General features: G+C 40.7%; 1 protein-coding gene across 1 annotated transcript; it reads left to right on the forward strand.

The window, feature by feature from the left end:
- Positions 1 to 122: 122 nt before the first annotated feature.
- mov10a (Mov10 RNA helicase a) lies at positions 123 to 11,664 on the forward strand. Its single transcript, XM_069148294.1, has 22 exons — positions 123 to 497; positions 587 to 692; positions 815 to 984; positions 2,512 to 2,753; positions 2,853 to 3,099; positions 3,362 to 3,502; positions 3,617 to 3,779; positions 4,335 to 4,486; positions 4,565 to 4,735; positions 4,905 to 5,052; positions 6,103 to 6,264; positions 6,774 to 6,877; positions 7,007 to 7,104; positions 8,028 to 8,126; positions 8,322 to 8,430; positions 8,534 to 8,651; positions 9,536 to 9,727; positions 9,830 to 9,901; positions 10,159 to 10,284; positions 10,386 to 10,474; positions 10,626 to 10,744; positions 11,214 to 11,664. Exons 1-22 carry the CDS (start codon positions 376 to 378, stop codon positions 11,276 to 11,278), a joined length of 3,015 nt encoding a protein of 1,004 aa, XP_069004395.1. The 5' UTR covers positions 123 to 375; the 3' UTR covers positions 11,279 to 11,664.
- Positions 11,665 to 11,674: the final 10 nt, after the last annotated feature.

Raw genomic sequence — 11,674 nt, forward strand, 5'->3', positions numbered from 1 at the left:
CCTTTTTTTTTGTGTGTGTGTGTTTCCGCTTTGCTTGTGCAACACATTTACGGACAATTCCTGACTGGCACCGTTGGAGAGCGTCCATCAGCTCAGGTTTTGCGCTTAATGCGTAAAATAGTAGATTTACATGTAACTTGTTAGATATTTTAAACTGAGAAATGAATGAAAAATCGACGCTTTACTTCCATCCTCTGCGAATAAGCGCCTCAGTTGCGCAAAACGGGGCAGTGTCCTCGTCGCTCGAGCGCATTGACTTCAAAGTGCCGCAATAATATTCCAGGAAACTGAAACTTAGTTGGTGAGCAGATGAACTTCCTCAGTTTTCATCAGCTGGGCGTCAGTGAGTAACAGCGGCCTGTGAAACACGTCGACATGCCGTCGCTTACACAGTCGCTTGAATCCGGACTGGACTTCATTGAATTTCTGGGAGACAGAATATCCAACAACAGCAAGAATGAACTTCGAGTCATCTACAACTCTGAATTTAGGGGCAGGTAGGCTGCTATCACAGTGCGTGTCACATGCAGTTAGACTGAGCCGTCTGTAACACCCTCCTTATTCTGTCTCAAATCCATGTTCACAGAGAGGGAATAAAAGATCCCAACTTTTCCAATGTCATCTTCGCTCTTCGGAAATTCAACAAAGCCTACATTAGACAGGGGAGAGTCTACATAAATGTCAAGCCTCAGGTAAGATCTGTACATTTCTTTTGCGCTAATTATTATTGAGGGCTTTGTGGAGATAAGCCTGGACATGTTTTGCTGCTAATAAAATAGTAACAAAATGAGGAACCATCATGTTATCTTTGTAGGTCCGCGTGTACTGTGACCAGTGGCGGAGGCCCCGGGCCCCTCAGCCTCACAGCTCTGGCCCTCAGCAGACAGATGACACTACTGCACCCTCCTCCACCCCCCTGAACCCTGTGCTGACCCCAAAGAAAAAGCTGGCTTCAGAGATCCTTCACAAGTTGAAGGGGAACAGGTAAATTAGGTTGGAGTTTGTACATGGTACGAGGCTGTAATATGTGTCACTAACTCATGTGTAGCCATAGAAGTAAATTCTGTCTTGTATTGTTGTCACATTCGTCCATGTTCGGTGTTATTAAGTTTGTTCCTCCAATGAGATCCTTGCATGCACGCAAGGAAAACATGCATCAGCAGAGCCTGTCAGTCTGGTCGTTGTTCAGTTAAACCGACTAGTTTGAGAAGACAGGGTGTCACAATAAGGTCCTAGGTTCAAACTTTGAAGGCAGTTGGGGCTTTGTTTGTTGAACATCTTGTGTATTGTTCCCGTGACTGCGACTGTTTCCTCCCAGAGTCACCTGACCAGCCTAAATTACCCACGGATGTTAATCCGAGCACAAATGGTTGTCTGTCTGTACAGTGTGTAATAAACCATGATAGACCATAAGGTGACGTGTCCAGAGTGGACCCCGCCCCTCCACCCTGCTGCAAGAGGTTTAGCATTTAAAATTGATATACTGTTCAATTCGAATGTATCCATATAGCACCAAATTACAACATAAGTAATCTCAGGGCATTTCACGTGGTAACATTTTGAGATTACAATTAGTGTGTCACAATTATTCCTTAATCATCTGATTGCAATCATTTGAGCAAAGTCCACACAGCGAGCGAGGAAGAGAGGGAGATTGATTCATGTTTGTTTGCAACATGTTACGGACACAACACAGTGTCATACCTTTAGTGAGTTGATGCAGCCCAAAAATAAGACAGGATCTGATTTTATTTTACAATCATACCCTTAAAAAAAATGGATGCACCGTGTGTACAGGATTACAGCGCCACTAAGAGTTAATGACACGCAATAATGTTGTATAAATGCATGGAGAGTAAAAGAGAGAGTAGAGGATTTATAAGAAGAATTATGGTATGCCTCAGGGTAACCTGAGACAGCCCTAAAAATGATTAATTGAAAACAAATTTTAAGCATAATCTTAAATGTAGAGGGTGTCTTCCGCCTAAACCCAAACTGGGAGCCAACATTTCTGGCATCTGTGCCGAGATTTGAGGACAGAGACCTGAGACATTTAGTCATATCAGTGTGGAAAATATTCAGAACTGTTAATCACCACTTCCATTTTTCTTCTTACTTCCTTCTACTTAGTGACTAAAGGAAAAAGATGAAAAGAGAATAAATGATTCCCAATGTGAAAACTTTCCACAGCTTTAAAACCTTTCTCTGGATATGTGTTGAGGTTAGCTTTTTGATTTGCCACCATGAATTTAGCCTTTGCACTATTTTATTGCAGAGCAGTGCAACAGTCTCAATGCCTGCTGAGTCATCTGTATCAGTATTGTTTATCTATATTCTTGAAAACACCCAAATACTGATTTCAATATCAGCCTGAAAAGCCCAGTGTCAGTCAGGATGAGGTTGATGACATACGTAGATCTCAGACTTATGATGTCAACTACCAGGATGCACTGATTTTGCGATATTTTCCCATTATGCTGACTTAACGTTGTTCATTTCTGTCCCTCACAGAAAAGAGCTGATGGCTGACAAGGGGGGCATTGAGATCACCTCTGACCCTGAGTCAAGCGGTGGGAAGGTTGAGTTTACCGTGACTCGTCTGCGAGAGTTGTTCATCGTCAAGTTCCTCATCGCAAACAAGGGCACAGACTGCATCCACTTCACCTACTACACTGCCCTGCACCGGATACGCTGCTTCACCCTGGACGATGAGAGGAGCGTGACCAGAGTCTGTCCGCTGTTCCTCTGTCCCGGTGAGACAACAAACACACCTCCTTTGCCTTTTAAATGACAGAAAACGACCAGAGTTACCACTCACAGAGTCGTCCCTGCTTTCTTTTTGTCCTCTGCAGGAGAGAGCTATGAAGTGGTGGTTCGGTACACGCTGAACCACTTCGGATATTTCCCTGCCATGATGTACTTTGAGTTCTGCCCAGGTCTGCCCGGGTCAGTGCCCTTCTGCATTGTCAGGGAGATGGAGGCTGCAGCGCTGACCCCGCTGGCTGTGGAGCTGGGACCTGTGGCTCCTTATAAACCATATCAGGCGGTCACGTACAAGGCTTTACACACTATGGTGGTGGATGGAGTACCACCTGAGAGGTAAGCTATTAAAAACCTGTTGTAAACCAGTCACAAATACGCTTTTAAGACATAAAAAATAATGTCTGTAGTTTAACAGATAAACTCAGCTCACACTCTGACTCTCGCCAAATTTAATGAGAACAGATTTCTATATCAATATTTAATTTTGGAGCTGGCTGAAACAGCTTTCCTCACTTGTACCTGAGATCAGCAGATGGACTCAGAGCGGTTCTATTCATGCTAATTACTGTAACATGGTGTGTTGTGTTCATCTCTACAGCTCTGTGGTCCAGCGCCTGAAGACAGCCATGAAATTGGGAGACTACAACTACCCTTATTACCTGAAGGAACTGGCTAACCAAAGGATGGAGGACTCCGAGCACCTGTCTCCAACGGCCCGACAGAAACTTGCAGAAGTGAAGTGAGAGAACGACCTTATTAATCACAGCTAACCATGACTGTGGTGGGTGAAGTGTTTTATGGGATTAACCGTCTTACATCCAGCGTTTGCGTCTGTGTGTCTGTTGGTGTCCAGGAGTCTTCTCAGCTGTGCCTTAAAGATGAACAACTACTCCGATCGATTTCACCTCCTGCTACACCTGGAAGAGATTCAGATGGAGGTGGACATCCGGAAGTATGACCTCCACAATCAAACCATGACGCCAGACCAAAGCAACAGAAAGCTCCTCATACTCAGGGTAAATATATCTTGATTGGAATACACTGACCTACTTTTTGTTTGTGTTGTGGTTTTGTTTGCATCTCTGAAGCATGAAATTCACTTGCAAATTTATATAAATGCCTGTATTTCCTGGCGATTGACTTGAAATCAATTTTTAATAATGTGTGTAATTTGTTTCACACTTTGTACAGAGAGGAGGAGGGAGGGAGGAGGACAGGCTGTTAAACCTGCCTTCTATCTCCTCCTGCTCTCTGTGATAAATGAGTTTAAAGCAGCTGAATTCTTGATATAGTTGTTCATTTAAGCTTCTTTTATTTTAAGCTTATCTTGTCCAGTACTTTATTGATCAGCAGGCAAGTTTTTGAGCTGCAGATAAAATGGTTATTTAAATCAAATATTCAATCAAAAACGATCTCTTACTACATCTGAATGAGCTGCAAACATGTAGTTATGTTTGTACAACATAAATATGTGTACCATGATTAACAGTACATTACAGTATGTACCGATTATCTTTAAGGAATTAAAATACGCAGCAAATATGAGACCGACATTAATGTCCTCCCAACAGGTTCCTGGTGTCGCTGAGAATCGGCCATCTGTACTTCGAGGAGATTGTCTCAGGGCGTCCAAATCTGAGGACACGTCCCAGCCGCTCACCGTCTACACCGGATATGTTCACAGGGTCGAGCTGGAGAGTGTGAAGCTGGGCTTCTCAAAACAGTAAGAGCTCGAATAAGGACACGTGTCTGCTGGAAACCCAGAAAAAAAGAACCAACTCCCACTTTTTACTGCTCTCAGGTTGTTGAAGACTTTTATCAGCAACATGAAGTTCAACGTGGAGTTTACTATCAACCGGTTCCCTTTGAAGCTGCAGCACCGGGCGGTGCACTTGGCAGCCAACCATGAGCTTGGAGAGGTGCTGTTCCCATCTGGTGCAGCAGTGACTAATGTTCCCATGCCCGAACTCAGGTCTGGTGCCAGTTTGCATAAACACCACCACCTACAAACACACACAGAAGTTTGGTGATCAGAGGATAATGAGTTCCTGATTATGAAAGTGTAATCAACTGTTTAGGTTTGACCCTATTCATGGTTTTTATTCCACATGTTTAAAATGTTTCACCTGTGTGTTGTCTAGTTTGTGCAACCGTCAGCTGAAAAACAACCCGGAGCAACAAGCTGCGGTGCAGTGCATTGTTGCCGGATCATCGAAGCCTGCTCCTCATCTGGTGTTTGGGCCTCCTGGAACTGGAAAGACAATCACTCTGGTTGAAGCTATGCATCAGGTATTAAATGTTCTGCTTCTGTTGGTCTGTAGATCGACCCTGAAAACCGTTCACTTTATCAGCCTTCTTCCATATGCAGTGTGGATCTATGTGTACTACAGCTTCTGAGATTCCTCAATTAGTTGATTTGTCGTTGCACAGAAAACTCTTTTGATAACTAATCATTTAAGCAGGTTTTATGTGCTCTTATGTCATAGTAAGTTGAAGATTTCCTTAGATATTGTGATTATTTCCTGTTTTCTGATGTTTTATAGACCAAAAACAAATCAATCTAGAAAATAACAGGCAGATTAATCAATGAATACTATCCCTTAGAGTCAGACAAGTATCTCACTTGGTAGATTTCTCTGTTTTGTCTTTGCGTTGAGGGACAAAAAGGTGATGTCATGTATTTACATCTGCCTGTTGCTTTGGTTGCCGTAGTAACACCAGAGTCAGCTATACTGATCAAACCACACCCTGAAGAGGCAGATTATATTGTTCCAATGTCACTAACATATGACTAAACCACTGTGCTTTTTTTAATTTTTTTATTATTATTATTAATTAATTCTTGTTTAGTCATACATGTTTAATTTTTGGAGAAATAGAACAAATATTTTTGTTTTCATCTTAACTGTTTTTAATTGAGGTGTATGAAAGAAGGAGTTGTTTATCAATCTATGAGGACGCACTCACAACAGGATACTTAGTTTTCTATTTGGTTTGGCTATATTTTGTGAGATTGTGTACATATTTTGGGGTTAATTCCCGTCTACAAAACTGTGTGCGGTCCTTAAAACCCAATAATGTTCTAATGTTTTTTTTTATTATGCGTGGCTTCATGATTGTTCCCAACAAAACTACAATATATTTCATATGTCCCTGCCACAATGTACTCCAGCTCTGCGTGGATCGGTGCCCTTCGACCTTGTGAGATGGACAGCAGCTGCAGTCTGGATCCTGCTGGCTGCACAGCTGCAGCCTGGGGCTCCTTACAAACCACATTAGGTGTTTACATACAAGCCTGTTATTATTATGTAATGAATTTTGCTTTGCTTGCATTGTCAGATCAGCAAGGCAGATCGGTCAGCCCACATCCTCGCCTGTGCGCCCTCAAACAGTGCATGTGACCTGCTCTGTGAGAGACTGATGGTAAACATGGACTGTCATCAGGTTTACCGTCTGTACGCCAGCAGCCGAGATTCTAAAACCGTCCCCGAGAACCTACTGGTGAGCATCAGCTTTCATTGTTACATCCACAATCTGGCTGACGAACTGGCTCAGATTTGATAGAGATTCAGTTGTATTGAAGCACAATGTAGTCTGGATCGAGATGATCCCATTTTGTATGTGTGTGTGTGTGTGTGTCCATGTGTATTCAGGAGCCATAATGTTTAAGAATAAAACCAGAAATAGAAAGATATTCTTTTGTCTCAGCAAGTCAAACAAGTAGCGCAACATCTTGATTCCTAGAACCTAACTGGTGAGCTTATCAGTATGATTTGAATGACTCATTTTTTATTTTTTTTTTTAACCAAATGTTGGTCGCTTTAATAATCAGGTAACGAACTGCCTGTGCATATTATGAGATATATTTTTGTAAAAATGTTGTCTGTTTACCTTCTAGTGCAAAAATATGTCATGAAAAATGAAAATATACACGTATCTGTTTTACATCCAAATGTTTCAATGAGTGGATGGAAGGAAACTTTTTGTGGCACATTTTCTGTCTGTTTCAGAAATACTGTAACTGGGACGAGAGACAAGAAAGCTTTGTGTTTCCAGAGAAAGCAATTCTGATGGAATACACAGTCATTGTAACAACTATGGTCACAGCTGGCAGGTAAGACCCAGCGGCTTGCATAGTATAAAAATGTATACGGTATTAGGCTCAATCACATTTTTTGTGATGTAAGCAATATTTCACTTGTATATTACTCCTGTAAGATTGCTGCTGTGTTTCTGTTTTTAGACTCGTGTCTGGAGGGATCCCAGTCGGCCATTTTTCACACGTGTTTGTGGATGAAGGAGGACAGGCCGTGGAGCCAGAGTGCATCATTGCTATTGCAGGTAAACACTGAATGTCTGAACTGCAGTACATTTTTGGTTTTTATGAGATCTTGAGGAAAAAAATCTGCAAAGTCTTACATGCTATTTCTTTTTTTTAAGAATAAATCATTTTATAGATGCATACAAATACATCTTTGAGGTAACACAATTTCTCAGATTTTAGATAGTGGGTTTTATTTGGATTAAACCTAATGAAAGATGAATCTTTGCATCATAACTCAATCGGTAATGTCTTCTGATGTCTCACACGAACTCTTTTTAATTTTAATTATTCTAGCGATCACTCTAAATTTTATCATCATTTCTGCCATGCCTTAAAGAACCTAACAACCTCTCAGAATAAGTGTTTATGATGGAGTGGATTTTTTGTCTACGGTGGGTGTGAAACACTGAACCGATTTCTTTACTTACATTGTAGAAAACTAGCTCCAGATTTCAGCTGCACTTCTCTTGTCTCTTCTCTGAAAGCTCACAGCCTCTTTATTGCTGCCAACACATGCGATCAGTGCAGTTCCTCAGTAAGCAGAAGTAGGAAGGCGGAGGGAACAATTTTTTTTTTTTCTAACTGGAGACTCCGATGTGATATGTCTCAACCACTCCAGGTTTTTATTAGTATCTGTAGCTCTGTACTTTAAAAAAAAAAAATAAAAAAAAAAATAAAAAAAATTGACTGTTGGATAACCATTTAAAAAGTAAAAAAGAAAAGTTAAACAGTTTGTCTAAAAAAAATCTGACAGAAGTCTCTAAACTTCATACAACAAATTTCAGACTATGTAGCAGTACATTCTTTGACACATCCATCTGTTCTTACACATTACAGTCTCAGTCAATGTGACTGAGGGTCAGAACTTATAAGTGCTGCACCTGCGGTGAAGCTGATGCTTGTTGTTACTGACTGGTTGGATGTTTTCTTTGTCTCACAGGTCTGCTCAGTGCAGAGACGGGTCAGCTGGTGCTGGCAGGAGATCCCAAGCAGCTGGGACCGATCCTTCGATCTCGTCTTGCATTGGAGCACGGACTCGGTAGGACAAAGGGTTATTTTTTCTTATCGTTTCATTATGTATCATTGCACCTTTTATGACAGTTACACTGCATATTACTTGCAGTTTAAACTGATGAAAGTGTAGGATTAACTGAATGTCAGGTTTTGCTTCCGGTATTAGATCTTGTCTCAGATTATCAAATTGATTTAATAATATGATATGAATGCTCTCCAGGACTTTCTCTGCTGGAGAGGCTGATGACACATAACGCTTTGTATCAGAAAAGTACGGACTCTGGACACTTTGACACTCGCTTTGTCACCAAACTGCTGCGAAACTACAGGTGCATCTCAATGTTTTAACCTCCATTTTACTTGTTGGAGTTACTTGTTACTTGCTGCTTTGATTACTGATAACTCTGGTTTTTCTTTCTTTTCTTCACTCAGGTCTCATGCTGCCATTCTGGAAATCCCCAACGAGCTGTTTTATGAGAATGAGTTGCAGGTGTTTGCTGACCAGGGAGTACGCGAATTCTACTGCAACTGGGAACACCTTCCCAAAAAGGTGTGGGCATTTTCTAACTCTGAAGTCATCACAATACCTAAAACCTCTTAATGCGTTGTACATGTGAGAATGGTTAACTGTAAACTAAGTCAAAAGTTAATTACAGAGCATATTTTAAAACAGTAGAAGTTAACCAAAGTGCTTTAAGAGAACAGTTAAAGACAGTTGAGACAGCTAAATAATTACTTTGTATATTAACAAAACAAAAAACATTAAAAACTGTTACAGATTAACAATTGACATTTACAAATCAAAGTACACTGTCAAATGCTTGTATTTTTTAAAGATAGCTCTGCTTCCCCTAAACTTAATTGAGCAGTTTTTTGTTAATCTTCTTTAACTTAATGGAAGTACAACACTAATTGGCGTGAATGTCCCTTTAATTGTAATTAGTGCCATGAGGCATGAACACCCATATTATCTGAATGAATTGAACAGAAACCAGCCTGAAACTGTCACAGGGAAACAAGTATTGAATGAAATCATTGCGCAAGGAAATCAAAAGTCTCATTAGAATTCAAGAAGAAATAAATGTGCCGAGATTATGCAAAAAGTAAGTCAATGAAATGACATGAGAAGTAAAACAAGTAGATAATTGACAGGAAGGGAATCTGCAATAACTTTGGTTTATCATTTAATTGTTTAAGCTACTTATCAAGCAAAAGGTTGGATTTGATGCTTTTCTCCATTTCATGATTTTATAGTAAACTTAACTTATCTTCTGGGTGTGTTCTGGTGGATGGAAAATACAATTTTATATAATTTGTAAACAAATGAACTAAAATTTCTGGTCCCCTTTTTCGGTTGTGCCAAGATTGCCGTCACCAAACAGCATGTAAATCATATTCAACCCAGTAACTGACAGCTGCTCTCCATCGCCGCAGGGTTTCCCAGTGATCTTCCACGGAGTGATGGGGAAAGATGAGAGAGAGGCCAACAGTCCGTCTTTCTTCAACGTCTCCGAGATCCAAGTCCTGATCGACTACCTCATCAAGCTGATAGAAACTCAAGGAAAGAAGGGAATCCCCAAGCTCTTTCCAAAAGACATCGGCATTATCGCCCCCTACAGGAAACAGGTGAGACTACATGGAGTCCATTTGTGTTTCAAAGATGCAGAGAGGAAATTTGTAGGATTCATTTGTAACTAGTCATCCGTAACGAGCTTCCATCTCTGACAGGTTGAGAAAATCCGAAAGGCCCTGAATTCTGTGTCGGCGCTGAGTCGATGGAGTGATCTCAAAGAGCTCAAGGTGAGCAGTGCTGCTGGAAATACATTCCTCTGTGTCAGTTCATCGTCTCGGGGGGCCCTCATGAAATCTAAAGATGCTACTTTAAAGTATCTTCTCGATAGTTTAGATGAAAAGGAAACCAAAAGATGGATCTCCTCTTTTAACTTCTATTCAAAAGCGTAATTAAGTTATTGAGGATTATGTTTATTCACATGCATATCATGTGAGATTGTAGCGTACAAAGTGTGTTTCCCACTGTTTTCTCTTCATGGTATCAGGTTGGTTCTGTGGAGGAGTTTCAGGGACAAGAGAGGAAGATCATCATGGTCTCTACAGTACGTAGCAGCGTCGACTACGTCAAGATGGACAAAGACTTCAATATTGGATTCCTATCCAATGAAAAGGTTTGTCACATGTTTTATTTCTCACTAAAAGTGATATTAAAACAAAATCTTATATGTTTAGTGTTAAGACGTTACTGACATCTTCTTATATTTACTTTTAGAGGTTCAATGTGGCCGTGACAAGAGCCAAGTCCCTGCTCATCGTGGTGGGAAACCCTGTGATCCTCAACAAGGACCCCATCTGGGAGAAGTAAGACAGAGCGAGCCTTTCCAGAGCTTTTGATTGGATGACACAATTTACCTCTGCAGATGAAGTTTGCCCAGTCTTTCTGACGTTGAAATTGTCTTGCTTTCCAGACTTCTCGTCCACGTTTGCTTCATGTGTGGTTTTTCACTTTCAGGTTCATCAGCTACTGTGTGAAGGAGAAGGGCTACGCTGGATTTGACTTCAGAGACGCAGACGGAGAGGATGATATTGTGTCCAGACTGGCGACCCTGAAAATCAGCGTTGACTCTGAGCGTAAATAAAACTTTAACTTCATTAGAGCTCAAACAATCGGTCCAAAAACAAACGTTTTATTTAATTTTTCAAGCTTGCAGAGGAGCAAGCAACAGCTTGCGGGAGTTTTCTTCTTTTCTTTATTTTACATTATTGTAAACTGTTTGTCTTTGGTTTTCAACTGTTGGTTGGACTAAACAAGACATCTGAAGACTTCACCTTGCACTGTAGGAATATTGTGATTGGCATTTTTTTGACTGTGTTTGACCATTTATGGACCAAATTGAGAGGTTATTTGTTAACGAAAATAATGGGTATTTGCAAGCCTAAAGCTCAGTGAACCTGATACAAATAGACCAGCTGAAGTTGAAGTTATAATACAATTTGAACAAAAAAACATTTCTCCAAGCTCGTACCTCTTGCACACACCAGTCATTCATTTTCTGCTTGCGAGAAACAAAACTTTTGTGTCTTCCTACATGTGTTGCAGGTCCTGTTGCAGAGGAGAGTGCCCTCCAACAGCACGTGGACCCCGGATGGAAGAACGAGCATTAACATTTCCTTTAGACCCCCCCCCCCCTCACCCCCTGGCAATTACATCCTCAAAAGATGATTAGATTTAAATACATAAACATCTGTTCCTGCTTTTGTGCTTCAACATATTATTTCAGAATACATCCTTTCTATGAATATTTCTCAGAGCAGTTTGCACATTTTGGTGCTGTGAACACTGCCGTTTTGCAACACAATGCCAAAGTAAATCTTTATTGACTTTCTGCACGATATAAACATTTTCTGGGGTAGAAAATAAAGAGCAGAACATTTTGTTTCACAGGAACTGATCACCATATGTCTTACTACTGTTTTCAATTTACAAATGAATCTCTTTAACTCCTTTATCCCTTTCTGATAAGACTAAAGAATAAACTCTTTTAACCACATTGTACTGAC

This window comes from Embiotoca jacksoni, unplaced genomic scaffold, assembly GCF_022577435.1.
Source record: "Embiotoca jacksoni isolate LCO1_2020_lvr unplaced genomic scaffold, fEmbJac1.0.p SCAF_1, whole genome shotgun sequence".
In the NCBI taxonomy this organism is placed as follows: domain Eukaryota; kingdom Metazoa; phylum Chordata; class Actinopteri; family Embiotocidae; genus Embiotoca; species Embiotoca jacksoni.

Excerpts from the sequence above, each read along its gene's own strand:
- mov10a (XM_069148294.1), top strand. The coding sequence starts at position 376 with ATGCCGTCGCTTACACAGTCGCTTGAATCCGGACTGGACTTCATTGAA. Across the intron at positions 4,487-4,564 it reads AAGCTGGGCTTCTCAAAACA|GTTGTTGAAGACTTTTATCA; the intron begins GTAAGAGCTCGA and ends TACTGCTCTCAG. Across the intron at positions 9,902-10,158 it reads GTGATCTCAAAGAGCTCAAG|GTTGGTTCTGTGGAGGAGTT; the intron begins GTGAGCAGTGCT and ends TCATGGTATCAG.